This window comes from Lynx rufus, unplaced genomic scaffold (genome assembly GCF_022079265.1).
Source record: "Lynx rufus isolate CCGP_SWC_20201006 ecotype Redwood Valley unplaced genomic scaffold, mLynRuf1.p SCAF_9, whole genome shotgun sequence".
NCBI lineage: Eukaryota > Metazoa > Chordata > Mammalia > Carnivora > Felidae > Lynx > Lynx rufus.
This window is the reverse complement of record NW_025814897.1, coordinates 107,906,505-107,928,758: the sequence shown is the minus strand read 5'-3', so window position 1 is coordinate 107,928,758 and position 22,254 is coordinate 107,906,505. Positions and strand designations below refer to the sequence as shown.

The 22,254-nt window shown below is 56.0% G+C and overlaps 2 protein-coding genes across 2 annotated transcripts; one reads left to right on the top strand and one right to left on the bottom strand.

Moving 5' to 3' along the window:
- The first annotated feature begins 104 nt into the window (after nucleotides 1-104).
- TRPT1 (tRNA phosphotransferase 1) lies at nucleotides 105-2,995 on the top strand. The gene is made up of 7 exons (XM_047070545.1): nucleotides 105-508; nucleotides 764-845; nucleotides 1,704-1,873; nucleotides 1,965-2,139; nucleotides 2,369-2,425; nucleotides 2,501-2,611; nucleotides 2,728-2,995. The coding sequence occupies exons 1-7, from the start codon at nucleotides 434-436 to the stop codon at nucleotides 2,817-2,819; spliced, it is 762 nt and encodes a 253-aa protein (XP_046926501.1). The 5' UTR covers nucleotides 105-433; the 3' UTR covers nucleotides 2,820-2,995.
- On the bottom strand, nucleotides 2,806-21,885 carry FERMT3 (FERM domain containing kindlin 3). Its single transcript, XM_047070544.1, has 15 exons — nucleotides 21,751-21,885; nucleotides 21,002-21,174; nucleotides 17,922-18,155; nucleotides 17,573-17,692; nucleotides 17,317-17,485; nucleotides 16,991-17,093; nucleotides 5,980-6,087; nucleotides 5,684-5,818; nucleotides 5,548-5,597; nucleotides 5,331-5,455; nucleotides 5,025-5,131; nucleotides 4,665-4,898; nucleotides 4,178-4,302; nucleotides 3,531-3,672; nucleotides 2,806-3,365 (listed from the first exon to the last, which is right to left on the bottom strand). The coding sequence occupies exons 2-15, from the start codon at nucleotides 21,159-21,161 to the stop codon at nucleotides 3,186-3,188; spliced, it is 1,992 nt and encodes a 663-aa protein (XP_046926500.1). The 5' UTR covers nucleotides 21,162-21,174; nucleotides 21,751-21,885; the 3' UTR covers nucleotides 2,806-3,185.
- Between the last annotated feature and the right edge of the window lie 369 nt (nucleotides 21,886-22,254).

Sequence of the window (22,254 nt, the reverse complement as noted above, 5' to 3'; positions counted from 1 at the left end):
GCCGCTCCCTGGCCCGGGGCCCTCGGGGTCGGCTGCTCGGCCACCACCGGAGTTGGTGAGCCTGCTAGTCTCTGTCTTCCTCCTCCCAGCTCTGTCTTGGCCTGCTCAGAAGCTTCCGCCCCGTTAGCCTGAACGCCCGGCCCCCTCCTCAGGCCCGCTTTGCGGGGCAGACCCGCGAGCCTGGAGCGCGGCGGCTCCTTTTCCCCCCCGGGAGCCGTGGCGGACACAGTGTGACCTTGGGCAAATCTTGCTTGCCGGGCCTCAGTTTCCCTATTTGCAGGCGGGAGTTGGGGGTGGGAAGTGAATTTAATGAGCTGAATGTCCCCGTCCCAGCTCTCACATCCTGAGGCTTTGTGACTTGCTGGGCAGGGTGGGGACATGAAAGGGTCCTTAACAGTCCCCACATTATCACTGTACCCAGCAGGTCTTAGCCATGAACTCCCCTGGAGGAAGGAGGCAGGAAGCTGCAGGACCCAGGGGGAGAAGGGCTCACAGACCCCGGGAACAGGTGCGCCCCCTCCACCCTCACCACCCCACCCCACCCCCTTTCTTGGCGGGAGGGTAAAGGAGGAGGAGGACTCAGCCCTGGCTCCTTGGAATATGCTGGGGGATGGGAGTGAGCGCTGATGGGTCATACTCTTCCCAGAGAGCACAGGGATTCCTCTCCCTCTGGTCTCCCTCTGCAGCGGGTCACTCAGAGTTCAGGGTGGGCAGCAGGGCAGGAGCACTACAGGGACCAGGGGCCACCTCTGGGCTCTTACAGGACCGAGATGTGCAACTGTCCAAGGCTTTGTCCTACGCTCTGCGTCACGGGGCCCTGAAGCTGGGGCTTCCCATGAGGGCTGGTAAGTGAGAGTCTTAAAGACTGGGGTGAGGAGTGGTTGGAGGGAGGGAGCAGTATGAGTCTATCTGTGGCTGTCCTACCCCATGGCCCTATGGGGACGGTACAGAGGGCACGTCCTCTCCATTTTCAGGGAACCCCGAGGTCCAGAGCCCACTGTCATGTCTGGAGCAAACTGGGAGAGGACCCTCTGTCCAGGCCATGCCTGGTGATACCTGTGGTGCAGTGGCCCAATCAACACTTACCCCAGGAGTGGGCACTGGGGGGTATTGAAGTAACTGGTGTTTATTGAGTACCCACTCTGGGAAGGGTACTATGCTAAAAAGGGTCACTTTATCTTTGTGACCCTCCGTGAGGCAGATCCCATTCCCATGTAAGTGGAGGAAACTGAGGCCCAGAAAGGGCCGCCCGTTCGCCTGAAGCGGAAGCGCCCGCCCCCTTCTTTCTCGACTTCTCCTTGGCCGCTCCCTGTGCCCAGGGCCCTCAGGGTCGGCTGCTCGGCCACCGCCGGAGTTGGTGAGCCTGCTAGTCTGTCTTCCTCTTCCCAGCTCTGTCTTGGCCTGCTCAGAAGCTTCCGCCCCGTTAGCCTGAACGCCCGGCCCCCTCCTCAGGCCCGCTTTGCGGGGCAGACCCGCGAGCCTGGAGCGCGGCGGCTCCTTTTCCCCCCCGGGAGCCGTGGCAGACACAGTGTGACCTTGGGCAAATCTTGCTTGTCGGGCCTCAGTTTCCCTATCTGCGCCAGAAGGTCACACGGATGAGCCCCTGTGACTCCCCCCCCCCCCCAGGCCCAGGCTCTGTTCTGGTTGCCTGGAGTTCCCCCTCTTAACTTTGACCCAGGCCTGAGCACCCTGCCTGTCTGCAGATGGCTTCGTGCCCCTGGATGCCCTCCTCCAGCTGCCCCAGTTCTGCGGCTTCTCAGCTGAGGATGTTCGGCGCGTGGTGGACACCAACCAGAAACAGCGGTTCGCCCTGCAGCCAGGGGACCCCAGCACTGGCCCTCTCATCCGGGCCAATCAGGGTCACTCCCTGCAGGTGGGGGCTTAAGGGGACACGTGGAAGAGCCCGGTGGGACCCCTGCCTGTGAGGGGGGTCTCACTGCTGTCTGTTCCCCCACTCGTCCCAGGTACCTGAGTTGGAGCTGATGCCCCTGGAGACCCCCCAGGCCCTGCCCCTGACGCTCGTCCATGGCACATTCTGGCGGCACTGGCCTTCCATCCTGCTCAAGGGCCTGTCCTGCCGGGGAAGGACACATATCCACCTGGCCCCAGGACTGCCTGGGGACCCCGGTGTCATCAGCGGTCAGTGCCCCTCCCCAGCTACTCCCACCCACTTTCTCCTACCAGGTCCCTCTCCCAAGGGTCAAGCTACCTCCAGGCATAGCTCCTCTTGTCCGAGGCCACTATATACTCTGCGTGGTGCAGTAACCCCTTCCCCGCACCGAGCCCGGGACCTCCCACTGAGCCTGCCCAAGTTTGGAGACTGCCACCCCCCGAGCACCCCAGGTCCCAGCTCCAATTGTCTCCACAGGCATTCGGCCAAATTGCGAAGTGGCCGTGTTCATCGATGGGCCCCTGGCCCTGGCAGGTGAGTCTTGACACAGCAGGGACTGCCCTAGGGCTTCAGAGAAGGCATGAGTCACATCTCCGGCCTTGTCTGCAGACGGGGTCCCCTTCTTCCGCTCTGCCAACGGAGTGATCCTGACTCCGGGGAACGCCGATGGCTTCCTGCTTCCCAAGTACTTCAAGGAGGCCCTGCAGCTACGCCCTACCCGTGAGAACCACCACCCTACGCCCTCCTGTGCCCTCTGCCCTCTCCTCTTTGCCAGCTCCCAGCCCCAGGCTGACTGTGAGGCCTCCCTTTCCCTCACCAACTCTTGTCTCTCTCAGGAAAGTCCCTGTCCTTGGCTGGTGATGAAGAGACCGAGCGTCAGAGTGGCCCCAAGCACAGCGCCAGAGGAAAAAGGATGACCCAACAATAAAATATTTATTTAAAAAAAAAAAAAAAAAAAGGAATGTAGAAAGATGACAAAACAGAAATTCCAGTTGGAAACCATGAATTATCCTGTAGCTACAGCCGGGATTCTTGATGTGCTCAGGACTACAGCTAGGTCGGGGGTGTTGGTCTCGGCCACTCGGACAAGGAGAAGGTGGGCGTCGTACGAGCTCATAGCCCACCCTCTCTAGCCCCCGGGGGATGGCAGAGTCTGGTCCAGTTAGGTCCCCGGTCTGCACGAAGCCAGTTGACAGCAGGGGAGCGTGCCCAGCTCAGTGCCTGTCTGGAGAGGGTGTGGGCTTAGGAGTGGCCAGAGCAGGTAGTGAGCAAAGTGGGGACAATAAGACAGGCCTCAGAAGGCCTCGTGGCCTCCTGTGAGCTGCAGGAAGAGGTCCTCGTCCAGTTCTTCCCCGCGGGCCCGCTCCCTTGTCGACAGGAAAATGTAGCCCCCGATGTACTCGTGCACAATGCGGCAGCTGGCAGACACGCAGCTGAAAGCCACGTTGATGTGCTCGTCAAACTCGATGGCGACCTGCAGAGTGAGCGGTCAGAGGGGCTGGTGGGGGTGGGATAAGAGAGCAGCCCCTGTCCTGCCCTGGCTGGGTCTGGCCTGGCCGCTGCGGTCTGGCCCCACCCCTGGCCGCGCCCTGCTTCCCCCCCCCCCCCCACCTCCGCCCCGTCCTCACTCCTGGCCCACCTGCCGGATGTCCCAGTTGACGTTCCACTGGCGCATGTTGCTGAAGCGCCAGGTCTTGACCACGTCGCCCACGGCCAAGTCGATGCGGATCAGTCTGTTGTTGGCGATGCCCAGGATCTCATCCTTCCTGCTGCCCTTGAACCTAGTTCCCCGGGGAGGACAGAGTGTGAGCAAGAGTCCCCCCCCAGATAGCCCGGTGCCGTGCTCCGGAGCACGCTGTGCTCCTGTCATTTAGGTTCTCTGAGCCTCGAGTTCCTCTTCTGGAAGACGAGGGTTAACTGATCTAATCGTTATACTAGCATTCTAGGCAGCATCAGGCAAAGTGTCCAGGCCTTTCGGTAACGACTTTTGTGGGTACCGTCATCATCTGTTGCCTGGCTGTCTCTGCAGGCTGGGAAAACGGGCAGAGGGCACTCGGTGTCACAGCAGCGGACCGCGGCCTCGAGAGGGACCGGGCTGCGGCAGAGCTGGGACAGGAGCTGGGACTCCTGCCCTCCTGGCCTGGTCTCTTGCTCTGGTGTCTGCTGCGGGGGCGCAGGAGGGCAGGGCACCCAGGGGGTGCCCGCACAGAGCAGGAAGGGAGGCTTCGGGGGTGCCCTCTCCGGGCAGGAGGGGAGGGCAGAGGGGGGCTGGGGCGGGGCCCGTACCTGACCACGACATAGGAGATGCCAAAGTCGGGCAGGGACTGCCAGGCCTGGATGAAGCGCAGCTGGGCCTCGGACAGCGAAAGTTGGGCCACGTTCTGGTGGGCTTCCAGGATCCGTGGGGTGAGCTGCGGGACCACATCGGTGAGGGGCGGCCCCGAAGTCCCTGAGACCCCCTGCCTGTCCCCATCAGGGAGACCGGATGCTGAGCCTGGAGCAGGGGCGGGGCCCAGCGCGGGGCCTCCACTGGGCGCCCTCGCACCACTCAGCAGACAGTTGCTGAGCCAGGCCCTGAGGTGGACTCGGGCAGCCGGGCCGTGACCCCTCCCAGGGGGTGGGGACCCGCATGCATGCTCCGTCTCAAGGACAAGGGTAGGAGGAGGAACGAGTGAGCACGTGGCTTTCTAGAGGAAGGCTCTGTGGAGATCCAGGGGCCAAGGGTGGCCAGGTAAAAGCCGTGGTCGTTCCCCCCACCCACTTCCTTTGGCACCTGCTTGGCCTTGAACTTCCGCTGGAAGCGTGGGGCAACAAGGCCGTAGGGGTTGAGGCCCTCGGCAGAGGCGTCAGGGCCCTGGGGGTGGTTGCCTGAGCCCCCGCCACCCGTCCGCTGCAGGCTGAGGAAGGCCAGAATGGCCTGCACCTCGCTGGCGTAGCTGCTGTCTGCCATGGTGCGACCCTTAGAGGCCAGTCGGCAGCCGGCCATCCAGTGGGCGTACTGCTTCTCCTGGGGTGCGAGGACAGGGGAGGGTGGTGAGGGGCTCGCCGGGCTCTGGTTCGGCCCCCCCCGGCCCTGTCCCCAGCCCCACTCCGGCTTCGGCCCGGGGCTGACCCCTGCCAGACCCTCACTTACATCCTGGCACCGCAGGTGGATCTCACTCATGCCCTCGGGGGAGGGTACTAGGAGTTTGATGCAGAACTTCTGGCCGGAGACATTGACATCGGGGACTACCTCACAGCCTAGAGGGAGACGAAGGGGTGGGTAGGAGGCTGGGGAGGGGGGCCCTGCCTGAGAGGTCCCTGGGAGAATGGCCCAGCACAGTGCCTCAGGACAGAGGGTATCTTCCCTCTACCCTGAGGGGGAAACTGAGGTGGGCCAGGTGGGCCCCCAGCCAGCTCCTGCCCTTGTCCCCGTCCTGGCCCGGCGGCCCTCACTCACCCTTGAGGTTGAGCTGCTGAATGGGGTCCCCCGGGGCCTCCTCCTGGCTCTTGTAGTAGGACAGCGTGGTCTCCTTGAACACCACCCAGTGCTGGCGGTACCCTTTTAGGGTCAGCTTCCGGGGCCTGAGGGTGAGGCAGGTGTGTGACAGGCCGTGTGCTCCGTCTCCACACTGGGCCCCCTCCAGCGGCGCTGCCGACCCTGGGCCCGAACTCACCGGAAGATCCGGAGATGGTCCTTGAGCTCTGGGATGGTGGTGAGGTTGTCCTGGGGGGGAAGAGGAGTCAGAGGAGGGCCAGGTCTCCGCACGCGACCCTGACCCCGACGCCAGCCCGACGCGGGCTCCTCCTCACCAGCACGTCTGTGGGCGCCGACCCCTCCAGCTTCACCTCCAGGTTGTTCAGGGCCGCGTCCAGGTCGTCCAGCCCGGGGTCTGCGGCGGCGGGTTCGCCCGCCTCCCCACTCTGGGACAGCTTGTTGATGTGGTACTGGGTGGGGCACATGGCCAGGGAGGGCTGGGTGGGCAGCCCAGGAGCCCACAGGGCCCTAAGCGGGGCGTCCCGAAGACGGGGCCCCACCCCGGAAGACCCTCCCTGCCCTGGGTCTGGCCCGCGCCCGGGCCCCCCAGGTCCCCTGGCCCGCCGGGCACCTGCAGGGCTGCAAACACCATCATCTCCTCCTCGGTGCAGTCGGTCTCCTCCAACAGCAGGTCCCACCGCGCCTGCTCGTACAGCTGGGTCAGCCGCACCGGGTCCGTCTGCGGCAGGGGTGGGGGAGGCTGGGTTGGTCAGGTGCCAAGTGCCCCCGGCACCCTGTGCGCCCGGACCCCTCGAGCCTCAGCCTCCAGCCCTGCCCCCTGCACAGTGCCAAGTTCGTCTAGCAGCCCCACACGGGCAACAGACCCCCAACTCCAGCCGTATGGCCTGCCCGGGCAAGTGGCACCGATCTCTCTGTAAAGCTTCCCGGACCAACGTCGACTGCATGTCTGTTGCGTGCCCGTGGGGGCAGAAGGGGGACCGAGGAAACCAATCAATGAATGAATAAGGTGATTCAAGACTTCGATAAAAGCAATCAAGGAAGTAGCTTCCGTGGGGCCTTTCACTCATGCCCTTGGACAAGGGCACCACGAGGACGATGGCGATGACAGAGGATGGAACTGGGATGCATGGAGCTCCTCGTGAGGAAGCATTCAGGGGAGTTGTCCTTGAGGAATGTCGGACTGCCCTGTGGCCTGAAGGATGGCCATGGGCCACTGACGGGAAGAGTGATAGGAAGAACCTTCCAGAAAGAAGGAATAGGGACTGCAAAGCTCACGGGTCAGAAGACCAAGCCCATGGTCCCCCTGCAACGCGCCACAACTGACAGCAAAGGCGTAAAAAGGGTCAACCCAAAGGGACGAAGGGAGCGGGAATCCTTGCAGGTGAGGCATGCGGACGACATTTTGGAAGATGGAAAGCAGGAACGTGAACCGGAACTGAGTTACGGGGAGAGAGAGAGAGCGGGATTGCTTACCCGTCTCCCCTCTTCTGTTCTGTGGTAGAGGCACTAATGAGTTCTGAAAATAGGCAGAAAACAAACAGCAAAAAGAACACAGATCTGGACAGAGGCATCCAGGGCACCTGGTGGCCCCTGACAGGCTCCCCACCGGGATCCTCCGGCCGAGAGGTGACGGTGGGGAGGCAGAAGGACGGCAGAAGGGGTCTAAAAGGAGCCGGTGCCCCCACTCCCTGCAGCCCAGTGACAGCCAGGCACCTGGCAGAGGAGAGATTTACGCTCTGGCGATGGTGAGTCAGAGACAGTCTAGGCACAGCTGGGCGAGGGACGGCACTGTGCTAGAAACAGATGAAGAAAGTTGACGTTCTGAAAGGTGAGACTCCCCCAAGTCCCACGGTCGCCTAAGACATTGGCAGTAGCCTTCTGTTCCCAGTCGGGAGATCAGAGGGTTCACTGCTGAGAAACTGACCAGCCAAAGAGAAACCCCTTACAAAAAATGGCATCCTTACCCCAGCGCCCCCAGGAAGCCCCCAGAGTGCCAAGCTCTATTCACCCGCTCAGGGTTTTCAGGGGCTTCCCGGAGCCTTGCCTCTCACCACGAAAGGGCAGGCAGGGATCACCCGCGTGTAAGGGAAGCTGCTGACGTCAACCACAGGGACCAAGATGAACAGCAGAGAAAGAGCTTAGAGGAAATGAAATCAGTAGGGAGCAGAAGAAAACTTCAACCAGTCAAAATCCTTAGAAAGACAAAATGCTGCGCTCCTAAAACAAGAACAGGATGCTGTGTTTAAAAGGAGCATAATTATAAAGGTTTAGTAATTAAGACTGCAGTCGAGCTGGAATTGATATTTGTATGTGGATATTTGTTTGTTTGTTTTTAACATGGGTACCCTGGGGCGCCTGGGTGACTCAGTCGGTTAAGCATGTGACTCTTGATTTCAGCTCAGGTCATGATCTAGTGGTCATGAGATCGAGACCTGTGTTGGGCTCAGCATTGGATGTGGAGTCTGCTGGAGATTCTCTTTCTCTCTCTCTCTGCCCCACCCCTGCTCATGCTCACTCCCTCTCTCCTTCTTAAAATAAATAAACATTGGGGCGCCTGGGTGGCGCAGTCGGTTAAGCGTCCGACTTCAGCCAGGTCACGATCTCGCGGTCCGTGAGTTCGAGCCCCGCGTCGGGCTCTGGGCTGATGGCTCAGAGCCTGGAGCCTGTTTCCGATTCTGTGTCTCCCTCTCTCTCTGCCCCTCCCCCGTTCATGCTCTGTCTCTCTCTGTCCCAAAAATAAATAAACGTTGAAAAAAAAAAAAAAATTTAAAAAAAAAAAAATAAATAAACATTAAAAATACATATATAGGTATCCAATGGACCCAGTATCATTTATTGATTCATTTATCCGTTCCCAGTGACCCTGGGGTCACCTTTGTTCTAAGTCAGGGGAATATAAACGTATGGGTCTCTCTCTGACTCTCTGTGGTTCCATTGGTCAACCTGTCTCTCCAGCTGGACTGCAGATCTAAATACTAAAGTTAAAACAATAAAGCTTTTAGAGAAAAATAGGACTATATCTTTGTGATCTTGGAATTAAAAAAATATATATTCTTTTTTTTTATTTTTTTTTTTAACGTTTATTTATTTTTGAGACAGAGACAGAGCATGAATAGGGGAGAGACAGAGAGAGAGGGAGACACAGAATCTGAAACAGGCTCCAGGCTCTGAGCCGTCAGCACAGAGCCCGACGCGGGGCTCGAACTCACGGACCATGAGATCATGACCTGAGCCGAAGTCAGACGCTTAACCGACCGAGCCACCCAGGTGCCCCTATTCTTTTTTTTTTTAATGTTTATTTATTTCTGAGACAGAAAGAGACAGCATGAGTAGGGGAGGGGCAGAGAGAGAGATCTCACAAACCGTGAGATCATGACCTGAGCTGATGTCGGTCGCTCAACCGACTGAGCCACCCAGGCGCCCCCCCCCCTCCAAAAAAAAAGATTTCTTAAACAGGACACAAAAGATATCAATCATAAAAGAAAAAAAATATTTGAAAATAGAAGGCAGATTATATTAAAATTAGGAAGGTCTTTTTATCAAAATAAACCATCAAGAGAATGAAAAGGCAAAGCACGGGGTGGGAGGACACAGTCACAATATACTTATCTGACAAAGTATTACTCATGTACAGAATATATAAAGACCTCCTATAAAGCAATAGGAAAGATAAGCAACTCAACATTAAAAGTTGTCAAAAAAGGGACGCCTGGGGTGGCTCAGTCTGTTAAGCATCCGACCTCGGCTCAGGTTATGATCTCACGGTTTGTGAGTTCGAGCCCCGCGTCAGGCTCTGTGCTGACAGCTCGGAGCCTGGAGCCTGCTTTGGATTCTGTGTCTCCCTCTCTCTCTGACCCTCCCCCATTCATGCTCTGTCTCTCTCTGTCTCAAAAATAAATAAACATTAAAAAAATTTTTTCTGAAGTCAAAAAAAAAAAAGAAAAGTTGAACAGAAACTTGACAAAAGAGGATATCCAAATGGCTAGTAGCCATATGAAAAAGGGCTCCACCTGATTAGTCATCAGGGAAATGTGAATTAAAGTCACATAGGAAGCACATAGTGGTTGTCTGGGGTTGGGTGTGGGAGGGGCAGTTACTACAAATAGTACTAGAGAAATTTCTGGGGTGATGAAATACCTCCCTCAAAACTTGATTGTGGTGATGGCTGCACAACTGTGTAAATTTGCTAAAGATAATCGAACTGCATGCTTACACTGAGTGATTTTGTTGGCATGTGAGTTACAGCTAAGTAAAGCTGTTAAAACAACAACAACAAATAAGCAAAAAAACCATACGAGGGACCATTACACACCTACCAGAACGGTTACCACAAAAAAAGAGAGGAAATACCAAGTGCCAGTAAAGTTGTGGAACAAGGGACATTCTCATGCACCTGTTGAGAAATGTGTGCAGAAATGTGTGCATATGTTCACCGGAAGACATTACAGGAATGTTCATAGCATCCTTATTCATAATCGTCTCAATCTGGAGATTGTGCAATGCCCATCAGCAGTAGAACGGACAGTGAATTGGGGTATATTGACATAAAGGAACGTCGCACACCAATGAGAGAGAATAGGCTACAACTATGTGTAACATACAAGCATGTGACTCATACAAACATAATGCTGAGTGACAACAGCCAGACAACTGCGTGATTTCATTGATGTAGATTTCAACACAGTCAAAACCATCTATCGTGTGAGGATTAATCTTAGTGCCGCCCCAACCAGGGGAGATACTGCCTGGAAGTGGTAGGAAGGAGGCTTCTGGGGGCTGGTAAAGTCCTGTTGCTTGATGTGTTGGATACATTTGTACATTGCTCTAAAAGCATGTTATACTAAAACAAAAAACAAAAAAACTTTACAAAGGAACACTCAGAAGACAAGAGCTCTTAGAACGTAAAAATGTAGTTGCAGAAATTAAAAATTCAACACATCGTTTGAAAGATAAGTCAAAGCACTGTCCAGAAAGTAAAACAAAAAGACAACAAACTTAGAAATGACAAAGAACAAGGGGCACCTGACTGGCTCAGTTGGTAGAGTGTGCGACTCTTGATCTCGGGATTGTGAGTTTGAGCCCCACAGTGGGTGTAGAGATTACTTACAAATAAAAAATCTTAGGGGCACCTGGGTGGCTCAGTCCGTTACGCATTTGACTTTGGCTTGGGTCAGGATCTCACGGTTCGTGGGTTTGAGCCCCGTGTCGGGCTCTGTGCTGACAGCTCAGAGCCTGGAGCCTGCTTCAGATTCTATGACTCCCTCTCTCTCTCTCTCTCTCTCTCTCTCCCCCGCTCATGCTTTGTCTCTTTCTCTCTCAAAAATAAACATTTAATAAAGAAAGAAAGAAATAACCTTAAAAAATGACAAAGACACAATAAATGTCTATACTGTTTTCTTTGAAGAATCAATCCAGGGGGTCTAATATCGACTGAGTTCCAGCAGAAAGGAACAGAAAACTGGCGGGGAGGAAATGATTGAGATTATTTAGGGTATTTCTCCAGAACTGAAAGACTCAGGTTTCTGACTTGAAAGGGCTCAGCAAGTGTGCAGGTCAGTCAACAAAGACAGATCCTTACTAGGACATAGTATTAAGAGATTTCAAAGCATCATGAGATAAAGAGAAGATCTAAAAGCTTCTGGTACCTCCCCTCCCCGTCCAAGAAAAAATAAAAAGGTCTCATACGAAAGGACTGAAAATAAAAATGGCACTAGACTCCGCAATAGTAACACCGAGAACCAGAAGGACAAGGGGAAGGTGGCTTCAGATGTGGCAGAAGAATGTTTCCAACCTAGAATTCTACACCTGGCCAAACTATCACGCACGTGAGGGTAGAGTAGTGAACTTTTCAGACATGCAGGATTTCAACGCCTTTATCGGGTTAGGGGAAGCTGCTGAAACATATGTTTCATTCAGAATGATGAGTGAGGGGCGCCTGGGTGGCTCCCTCGGTTAAGCATCCGACCTCAGCTCAGGTCATGATCTCGTGGTTCGTGAGTTCGAGCCCCACGTCGGGCTCTGTGCTGACAGTTCAGAGCCTGGAGCCTGCTTTGGATTCTGTGTCTCTGTGTCTGTCTCTGTCTCTCTCAAAAATAAATAAAACATTAAAAAAAAAATGAAGGAACGAGTCAACAGAGGAACACAGAAGATTCAGGAACCAAGAAGTCCAGTAGAGGACTTCCCAGGAAATAGACAAGGGCAGTTCAAGGACAGTAGCTGTGCAGAGATCCCACTCTACGGTTCCAAGAGAACAATGACGCTGACTGATTACCTAACGTGATCCACCCCAAAGGAGAAGCCACAGCCACGTAGAGAATATCCAGAGAGCCATGTGGGGAGGGGGTCTCTCTTCTAACTGTGCACAATTAATAGAAAAATAAGAAAATAAAATATAACAATTGTGCACTATGAGAAAATGGTGTTTTTAAACTTTTGTTTTAAAAACAAACGAGAACAGGGGCGCCTGGCTGGCTCATTGGCAAAGCATATGACTCTTGATCTCGGGGTTGTGAGTTCAAGCCCCACGAGGCATGTGGAGATTACTTACAAATACAATCTCGAAAAAAATAAAAACAAAGAGAACAACAAAGACCCGTCGCTGGATTTTAGATACTGGACAAGAGACCACACAGAACAGTGGTCCCGACGGAAGGGAAACAAACACAGTGAATCCTACGATTGCCCCAGATTGCTTACTGCCCAGAGAGAGCCCAGCCTATTTCCCGAGCTGAAGAAATAGAGTTGAGCATTTGGTGAGCCACGGCAGCTAGATTTCACAGGACACGGGACTGGAGAGGAGAGAGCTGCCCAGAGAGAAAGCTCCGGAGATCAGCAGAGGGCTCTCCTCCTGAGTCTTTAGCTAAGCACTGATCGACGTATGTGTGGAAGGAAATTACCCAAAGCTGATGGGAAAAGAAACAGTTGAAAGGAGCCAGGTGGAACATTTGCCAGCAGTAACCTACGGGGGGAAATAGTTCACGCTCCCCAAAAGCCAGATTAGAGAAACCTCATGATGCATGGCACATTGGGAAGAGTTCTCAGAAGGCAATTGTCTCAGTAATAGGGTAAATTAGCCCTAGATGAGCGGCTGCTTTTGTCCTGTCTAATTAATATTCAAAGCAAGCCTTGGAAGGATTGAACTGTCTCCAAGTAGTTTAACTTCATCCCTAAACAAAGTTTAAAAATAGTTAAAGGACTACAAAAAAAAAAAAAAATCTAGCACCCAAGAACATAAAAAGATTGCATTGTATGGCATCAAATAAAAAATGACCAGGCGGGGCGCCTGGGTGGCTCCGTCGGTTGAGCAGCCGACTTCGGCTCAGGTCACGATCTCGCGGTTTGTGAGTTCAAGCCCCGCATCGGGGCTCTGTACTGACGGTTCAGAGCCTGGAGCCTGCTAAGGATTCTGGGTCTCTCTCTCTCTCTCTCTGCCCCTCCTCTCCTCACACTCTCTCTCTTTCTCTCTCTCTCTCCAAAATAAATAAACATTAAAAAAAAAAAAAATGACCAGGGATGAAAACAAGCAGAAAAATACAACTCATAATGAGGAGTCCATAGAAACAGATCCAGAAATGAGACAGATGATAGAATGAGTAGGTACAATCAGGAAAAGTTATTATAAATATATCACGTGTGTTGAAGGAGGTAGAGAAAAACAGGAGCATGTTAAGGAGAGACTATTAAAAAGGTCACAATTAAACTTCTAGGCATGAAATCCACGGCAGATTAGATGTGGCAGAAGAAAAGATTAGTAAACTTGAAGATATAGCAAGAGGGTGCTTGAGTGTCTCAGTTGGTTAAGTGGCCAACTCTTGATTTCTGCTCAGGTCATGATCTCACAGTTCATGAGTTCGAGCCCCACATCGGGCTCTGTGCTGACAGCTCAGAGCCTGGAGCCTGCTTCAGATTCTGTGTCTCCCTCTCCCTCTGCCCCTCCCCTGCTTGTGCTCTGTCTCTCTCTCTCTCTCTGTCTCTCTCTCAAAAATAAAGAAACATTAAAATTTTTTTTAAAAAATAAGACTTGAAGAGACATCTAAAAAAAACGAACAGGGCATCAGTGGGCTGTGGGACAATCCTAAGTAGTCCAATAGTTTATATAATTAGAATCTCATCAAGAGAGGGGGCAGGAAGAAACCTCTGCAAAATTTTTCAAATTTGGGGCGCCTGGGTGGCTCAGTCGGTTGAGCGTCCGACTTCGGCTGAGGTCATGATCTCGCAGTTTGTGAGTTCAAGCCCCGCGTTGGGCTCTGTGCTGACAGCTCGGAGCCTGGAGCCTGCTTCCGATTCTATGTCTCCCTCTCTCTCTCTGCCCCTCCCCTGCTCATGCTCTGTCTCTCTCTGTCTCTCAAGGATGAATAAATGTTTAAAAAAAATATATATATATATATAATTTTTCAAATTTGACACAAACTGTCAACTCACAGATACAAGAAGCTCACTGAACCCCACGCATGAGAAACCTGAAGGGAACCAAGGCACATGATAATCATGTTGTTTTAAGGCAGTGATTCAGAAATCATAAAAGTAGTCAGGAGAAAAGACACATTGCATACACATGAATAAAGAATGACAGGGGACCCTGCTGGGAGCCACGCAAGCCACAGGACGGTGTGGGGACATTTCTTTAGAGTACCGTTAAGTAACAAAACTGTCAACCAAGGACTCTACACCGAGCTCTCACAATCAAAGGCGAAATAACGAGTTATTCAGACATACAAAAGCTGAAAAAGAATCATCACCAGTAGATCAAGCACCACAAGAAATGTTCAAGGAAGTCCTTCGGGCGGACAGAAAATGATACCAGCTGGAAATCTGTATCTATGCACAGGAATAAAGAGACAGGAAACGGTGAATGTGTGGGCAGAAATAAAAGACTGTTATATTTTTAAAAATGTCTTTACAGGACAGTTGGCTGATGGAACTGAATCTTGATTATTCTGATGTCAACATCCTCGTTTTGATACTGTTTGTGGACACTGGGTAAAGGGTACCCAGGTATCTAGGATCTCGGGGATTTTTTTTTTTAAGATTTTATTTTATTTATTTATGCTCAGAAGTGTATTTATTTTGAGAGAGCCGATATCAAGAGTTGGATGCCCAACCAACTGAGCCACCCAGGCACCCCTAATATTTTATTTTTCAGTAACCTCTACATCCAACGGGGGGGGGGGTGCGAACTCACAACCCTGAGATCACGAATCACACGCCCCACCAGCTGAGCCAGGCAGGCGCCCCTCTGTGCATCACTTCTCCCAACCTGCCTGGGGATCTCCAGCTATCACAAAACACCAAGTTTCACAAAAAACGACTGACTGGTTAAAGTAAAAAATAATAGCGATGGCCACTCTACCGTTCTACTCCTAGATGCACACCCAAGAGAAATGAAAAGACAGGACCGCTCAAAAAAACCTGTATGTGAATATTCACGGAAGCATCATTCATTAATAGCCAACACGTGGGCGGGGGGAAACGAAACATCTAGCGATTGCTGAATGGATAAATAAAATGTGGCATACCCACGCAACGAAATGCCATTTTGTGGGGTGCCTGGGTGGCTCTGTCGCTTAAGCCTCTGACCTCAGTGCAGGTCACGATCTCACAGCTCGAATAAAACAGCGAAACACGCTAAAACATGAAAACATGATGCCAACGGAAAGAAACCAGTCACAAAAAGCCACACATTGTGAGATCTTCTTTATATGAAACGTCTGAAAAGGGCAAATCTAGAGACACAGAAGGGAGACTAGGAGTTGCCTGGGGCTTGAGGGTCAGGAATAAACGGGAGGGACCGCTGATGGGGATGATTTTGGAGGAGGTGATGAAAAGGTTACAAAATGTGCTGATGGCTGCCCAACTCTGTGAATGTACTAGAAACCATTGGGTTATACACTCTGAATGGACCAAGGATACGGTATGTGAATTATTTCTCGATACAGCCGTCATAATGACAGCAACGACAAGAATGGCAATGTCTCGCAGGCTTTGACACAAGCAGAATCCAAGAATGTGATAACGAGAATATAGAGGCTGGGAGGGGACATACAACCGTCCTGTTGTCAGGTTCTCGTGCAGAAGTCGTAGAATATTATTGGATGGTAATAGTGTATGTGTACTATAACCCCTAAAGCAACCACTCAAAAAATTTTTGGCGGGGGTGGGACGGCGCCTGCGTGGCTCGGTCAGTTAAGCGTCCGACTCTTGGTTTCGGCTCAGGTCATGATCCCACGGTTTGTGAGTTCGAGCCCAGGGTCAGGCTCCACACTGACAGCATGAAGCCTCCTTGGGATTCTCTCTCTTTCTCTCTCCCTGCCCTTTCCTGCTCACTCTCTATCTGTCTCTCAAAATAAATAAGTAAACTTCAAAAAAAAAAGTTTTTAAGTATAGCTAAATAAACTAATATAAAGGAGATAAAATGGAATCATGGAAACCGCTCAAGGAAAGGAAGGCAGGAGAAACAGAAGGAAACAACAACAAGTCCCCAGGAGAGGGAGGGGCTGAGTGTAGAGGGGAGGAAGGGGGACAGATAGGTGCGCAGGGACCAGATCAGGCAATGGTCCGGGGGCTGGGCAGCGGGGGGGGGGGGGGCAGTAAGCGGCCATAGGAGTGAGTTGACCCCTAGGGTATGCTCACTCTAGGTGCGGTGTGGAGGGTGGGGAGTGCGCCAACCCACGTGACACAGACGAAAAGCAGGTGGTTTGGGATTTTCATTCAAGGGACTGATGAACGGGGACGCGAAGATGGATGAGGTGGGAGGGAGGGAAAGGGAAGGATCCAGAATGGTGTAAGTGCGGCCTTTCGTAACGACTCCATGAAAGGTGGGAGGATGGCTGAGGAGTGAGTTTCTGGGCTTGCTGACCCCCAGAGGCTGCGGGGACAGGAGGAGACCGGGGCAGCCGGGACAGGACATCTGGAGACACCCCCCCCCCACCCCAGCCCGCCTCGCCCCAGCTCCCCCCAGTGAGCAGCGGACAAACAGCAGGTGTGCTTCCACTGTGTGGATGGGGACAGAAGCCGCTAGGACAGATTTGGCTGAGGAGAGAGAGGGAGTCCAGGAGCACCCATAGGAAAGACTTGGAACCAGGAGGCAGGAGTCCGGGGAGCAAGGACACTGAAAACAGCATTTAGAAGTTCTGCAGTAAAGGGCGGGGGGGGGGGGGCAAGAGAAGGGGTCACGGGTAAGGGAGCACGTGTGGGGGCCTGACAGTTTCTGAGAGGGACGCATGGAGCCCGTCGATCGCCGGTGGGGACGGCGGGCAGGGAGGGGGAGACACACGCAGCCCCTGCCCGCCAAGCCTCGCCCCTGCCCACCCAAACCTACAGCGTCACCGCGGCCAGGAAGCCTTCTCTGAGTACAGGTGCCAGGTACCTGCCACCGGAGCAGGCTGCTGGGGGCACTCGCCGCTGTCTACACTGCTCTGCGGTCATTACCTGCCTGACAGCCCCCCGAGAGACAGGCCTGACATCGGTCCCGGCTCAGCACCTTGTTGGCGGAACTAATAAACAGGAGTGTGGATTGGCAGACGCCCTAGGAGTCTCTCGCGTTCCCCGAGCCCAGACCCCCGACCCTAAATCCCCATGTCTCATCGACCCAGCCCCCCCCCCCCCACCCCGACCCAGCGCACCTTGGGATCCAGGTCGAAAAAGCTGTAGTACTTAAAGCGAAGCCAGAGCATGTCCCCCGCCTTGACACCCTGCTGCATGAGGCACCGCGACGAGTCCAGCCACCTGGCCCACAGCACAGGGCAGAGGTCAGGGCTGAGGCAGGAAAGGTTCCGGGGCATGGTGGGGGCTGGGCAGGGGGCTTGGGGGCAGGCACGCATATAAGAAAGGCCCGGAGACAGGAGGTATGGATTTGGGGTAAGGATACAGGGGAGGGCATGGACCTGGAGGTGGGAGCCCGGACACAAGGGGACATGGCTCCGGGGCGCAGACCCGGCCAGCCGTGCACCTGCTGTGGAGCTGGGTCTTGTCCAACAGGGAGCTGGGCCGAGGCAGGCGCTGCAGCACGAGGGGGTCCGGCGGTGGCTGCGGCCGGCTCAGCATGTGATAGCAGGCCTCGGTCTGCGCACTGTCTGAGAAGTGGGCTGGCATCCCCCGGAACAACGCAGGTGCCACGCCTGGAGGGCAGGTCGGGGTCAAACAGGCCTCAGGGGCCCCGGCGCCGGTGCCCAGCCCCCCGGCCTGCCCCGCCTGTCTGTGCTCACCCCCGGCCAGGACGACCTTGGTCAGGTCATACAACTCCTCTTCCGGCTCCTTCTCCTTCTTCTTCTTCTCCTTCTTCTCAGGAGCCCGGAGCAGAGACAGTTCCTCAGCATGCCGGATACCTGAGGGGAGCTGGGACCTCAGCAGGGGCCCGGGACCTGCCCCGTGACCTCCCGCTCCACTCCTGGGTACTTTGGGGCAGGTCACGGCCCTGCAGGCGGGATAGGGAACAGGACCGTAAGGACAAGGTGACAGTGACTGGGCCTTGTAAAGCAGGGAGACCTGGCCCCTCGCAGGACCTTGCAGGGTGGAAGATGGGCGTGGGGGGTGGGGAAGCAGCAGGGGACTCACTGAGGAGGCGGCAGATGGCAGCCACCGCCTGGAAGAGGGGCTGGGAGAAGCTGGCCCGGAGGCGCACGGCGCGGCGATTGGGCAGCCGCAGGATTATGGGCCGGTGCTGGGGTCCGAAGAAGAGGCGGGCGTCAGCCAGGATACCGTACTTGTCCAGTGTCCAGTGGGTCTGCAGCAGCCACTGTCTTTTCTGTTCCCACCAAATGGCGTGGTCTGACCAGTCCTGCTTGCGCTCTGGGGGGGCACGGGGGAAGGGGATGTGCATCAGCCGTGGAGCACAAGCGCGGTCCCTCCCCGGCCCAAGGCAAGGGCGGGCCAGGCTGGGTTGGCTTGGGGTCTAGGACTGAGGTCACGGCGGAATAGCTCTTTGCTGGCCGACCCTGCTCATTTCTCCGGGCTTGGTCGCGACCTCACTTCCCAGGGGAAGCCCCCCGACCCAGATCCAGGTGCCCCGATCTTAGTGCCTCCAGCCCACTGGGCTCCCCCACCCCCCCATCCAGCACCTCGCCGGCCTTCCTGGGAACCCAGGAGGCAGAGGCCCTGTTGGACTAGAGCCTGGGACTGTGCCCGGCACGCGGCAGCGGGCACTCCGGAAACATCTCTTGGTTACGAGCTCTGTGACCTTGGCCGAGGCCTTAACCTCTCTGGGCCGCAGTTTTCTAGCTCGTGAGATGTAGGCGGTCATCACTCTGAGCCCGTGGGCACCGAACGACGCCTGCGCGGTGTCTGTGACCGTTTGACGCAGGCACATGAATGCCGACGAGGGAGGACACGGTCAGAAATGTGAAGACTTCTCTCGTGCTGCAGCTGGTGACAGGGGACGCATCTCCCTCCAGGACGGCGAGCGGAGGTGTGGTGAGCACAGGGGATGGGCCCAGCCCTCTAGAACGTGCCCAGTCCTTCCTCGCCAGCGGCGCAGGTCTCCTCTCCACCCACACTGGCCCCTGCCCTCCCTCCAGTTCCCTCCTTAGTGTCACAGGGCTGCTTAAATGCAAGAGATTCTCTGACTCCATCTGGCCCACCTCTCAAGACGCTCGAGCCTCTGCTCTCGCTCTGTTCTTGGCTTTGTGGCACCCACTCCCCCACCTCCTCTTGCCCTTGGTTCGTGTTTTGTCCTCCTTGGCCCTTTTATCCCGGCCTGCCCCCCGTCCTTCCCTGCTCCAGGTCCCCGTCCTTCCCCAACCACGGCCTCTCCCCGGGGCTCGTCTAGTCCACAGCTTCGTCTTCCTGCTCCGATCCCCAAACTCTCACGGCACCTCAGGGTCAGGCCCTGCCCCGTGCCCCAGGCCAGAAACCCACACGCCCACCGGCTTCGGCCATTCCAGAAACTTGTTCACCAGGCCATGCGCCTGCCTCTGGGGCAGAAATGCGGCGACTCCGAAGCATTCGTGGTGGGTGAAACTCACTCTGTCTGATGCTGGACAGAGGCTCTTCTCCCCGCTTGCTGACTTCTCAGCACGGGTGACAGGACCTCCCTGCCAGGCCTCAGCTCTGTCTCTTTCACTTTTAGCCTCCACATTTAATCGATGCCAATCTCACCCTCCTGCCCATGCTCACTACCCACGGTAAGAGGCCTTGTCTCCCTGCCTCCAGCCCACCCCCTACCTGAGGGGCCTGTCCACGTGTGAGCCTTAGCCACCGAAAGGCCCTTCGGTGGCCACTTTCCACCTCCGGGGTAGTCCAAACTCCTACCGGCGACCACCCCAGTCTCTTCTGATCACACTCCGGGCGTCCTCCCTGGCCTGGAGGCCCCAGTTCGGAACACCCCCATGCTCCAACATCACTCCTTGCCCTCCCGGTGATGGGCCCCCTGTCGGGACTCTCCTGGGGAGTCTCCCTGTCCCGGCTCCAGCCCCCGTGCCGCCTGTCTCTCCCCCTGTCCTGGCGGCTGTGGGGTCAGTCTCACCTGCCGGGCCACACTCCAGGTGGCACGGGGTTTGGCTGGACTGAGCCCCAGTAGACATTGATACACTAAGGAATGAGCGGGATTAGGAGGGGTGGGGACAATGTCCCCGTTGCGGGGGACAGGAGCCGAAGGGATTTTCCCCGGTGGGCCCAGCAGTGCGTGGAGGGATCAGGTCTGCCTGTCTGTCTGTCTGTCTGTCTGACTGACTCCTCGTTTAGGCCTCTTGCAATGCTCGTGTGCCCCGCCAGGAAGCCGACCAGGTCTTCCCTTGGGGCCCCGTCTCTTCGCCCCCTCTGCCTTGGCTCAACCCTTGGTCTGACACCCAATCTCCTGAGGGACCCTCTGTTCCCCACTTCGGCTTTCACAGCCTCTTGGGTGCTGCCTGTTGGAAGCCCCCCCCACCCCACTACCTCAGCCTTGTGGCCAGGCTGTCCCCGGGGCGGGGGGCCCGTCAGTCCACAAGCCAACTCATCTGCCTCCCAGGCTGCACGTGATGGGGTGGCTGGGTCTGAGGAGGCCTGCCCGCCCCCCCCCCCCCCCCCACTACCCGCAGGTGGCCCAGGCCCCAGAGGTCTCCTGGCTGAAACGATCATGGGCCTGCCTTCCCGCTCTGCCTTTTGGGGGTGTGCCTGCTGCCCGCCCAGGAAGGGGCAGCCCCTCTCCCCAACAGGGGAAGGGGACGAGAAGCCCCCATGTCACTAGCCCCGCTCCTCTCCACGCCTGCCTGGTACCACAGGCTGCTGTGCTGTAACTTCCTGTGGGGGCAGGGCCTTCCCACCCAGGCCAGGCCTGTCACCAGCCTGCTGAGGGCTTCCGCCCTGCAGAGAGGGTATGGGAGCGGGCCTGGTCACCCCTCAGACCCTGAATGGCACCTCTGCCTCGGCCCCGGGCAAGGCCCCTCTTGCCCCTAGGAGTGGGCGAACGGACTGGGGCCAGGTCTGCTCCCTGGGGACTTAGCAGAACCAGCTAGGGTGGGAGGAAGGGAGGGAGACTGCGGGAGGGAGGGGAAGTTGGGGAAATGTCTTTTTTGGAACCAGATGATTAAGGTGGTGCCTGAGTCACTGCGGCAGGGTTATCGAGAGCTGCACAGTCAGATGGCCCGGAAGTGCCCAGGGACCCAGTTATAGCCGCCCCATGGTGCTGAGGTCAGCAACGGGGGCAGCGGTTCACTCACTAATCTCCTCCACGATCTTCAGGAGCACCCCGCCGATGTGCGACTCCCCCGTGACCCGGAGGGTGACTGACTCGGCCTCCGGGTCCTCCTCTCCCACAAACACCCGCAGCTCCCAGGACGAGTCGATGTAGTCGCCGGTGGCCGTCTTCATTCCCGCCATGGCTGCGGCGACTCTACGGAGGGTGGGAAGGAGGCAACGTGGGCAGGGTGCCGGGGCCTGCTAGGCTGCCCGTGTTCAAGTCCAGGGAGCCCCGTGGTGACCTGGACAGGCGGCCAGTATGTCATGGCAGCATCACGGGTCCAAGACACGGGTGCCAATTTGTTCCAGGCAAGCCTCAGGCCCCCTCGCCATTACCGGTGGTTTAGCTGAATTGGTGTTGTCCGACCCGCTCCCACCTTCCAGATAGGAAGACTGAGTCCGGGTAAAAGTAAGAAGGGGGCTCACCCAAGATCACTCAGCTTGAAGCCAGCGCCCGGCACAACCCCTCTCTGCTTCCCCGGCTCCCATTTTGCCCCCAAGCCCACCCTGGAGGGGTGGCAGCTGCCCACCCTGGAGAGAGTTGTGGACCCAGGTCAGGAGATACGTCCAACCCTGGCCCAAAGCTCAGATCCAAACATCCCAAACCAGCCGCGGCCTCTTTAGGGTGGTGGAAAGTCCAGAGTGTCCCGTGGAGAGAGGCATGTGGGCAGAGGGGCCGTAGGAGGGTGAAGGAAAGGGTCCCTGGGCCTTCAGCCGTGGCCCCACTTACCTTGCCTGGTAGGGTTTGGGGGCTGCAGGTGTGGTGGCTGGAGTACCGCCCACTCCCGGCCTCAGTCTAAACACCTGCAGATCAGCGAGTGCTTCCTTCCCCCTCTTCTCTGTCTCTGGAGCTTCCTTCAGAGGGCAGCCCCTTGCACCTCCTTATCAGGAGTGGGGCGGGCTCAGCCCCTCCCCAGGGCGGGCTGGCGCTGGGTGCAGGAAGCGAGTTGCCAACATGCGGAGGGTTCCAGTTGGGGCCCCACCTTTGTTCCCAGTGAGCACAGGAAGCAAGGAAGGAATGGGCCCGTGCCCCCTGCCCCCCCCCCCCCCGCCCTCCGCCACCACGAAGCGTCCCTCATCTGGAGGGAAGCTCGGTTCAAACCAGAAAAGCCACCAACTCCTGTTTCCTGCACGAACCGTCCCCTGTAGGAAGCCATCTCCCATCTCCAGCCTGTCACAAAGTGGCGGCCTTTGGGCCATGAAACACCACCGGGCTGTCAAGAGAGAAAGTCAT

Bases quoted from the DNA above. Each gene is read 5' to 3' on its own strand.
- TRPT1 (XM_047070545.1), top strand. From the start codon at position 434: ATGAACTCCCCTGGAGGAAGGAGGCAGGAAGCTGCAGGACCCAGGGGG. The intron at 846-1,703 runs GTAAGTGAGAGT...GCCTGTCTGCAG, and splicing joins GGGGCTTCCCATGAGGGCTG to ATGGCTTCGTGCCCCTGGAT. The intron at 2,426-2,500 runs GTGAGTCTTGAC...CCTTGTCTGCAG, and splicing joins TGGGCCCCTGGCCCTGGCAG to ACGGGGTCCCCTTCTTCCGC.
- FERMT3 (XM_047070544.1), bottom strand. From the start codon at position 21,161: ATGGCGGGAATGAAGACGGCCACCGGCGACTACATCGACTCGTCCTGG. The intron at 17,094-17,316 runs GTGCACGGCTGG...GCTGTGGGCCAG, and splicing joins AAGACCCAGCTCCACAGCAG to GTGGCTGGACTCGTCGCGGT. The intron at 4,303-4,664 runs GTGCCAAAGGAA...GTGGTCCCGCAG, and splicing joins GGAAGTTCAAGGCCAAGCAG to CTCACCCCACGGATCCTGGA.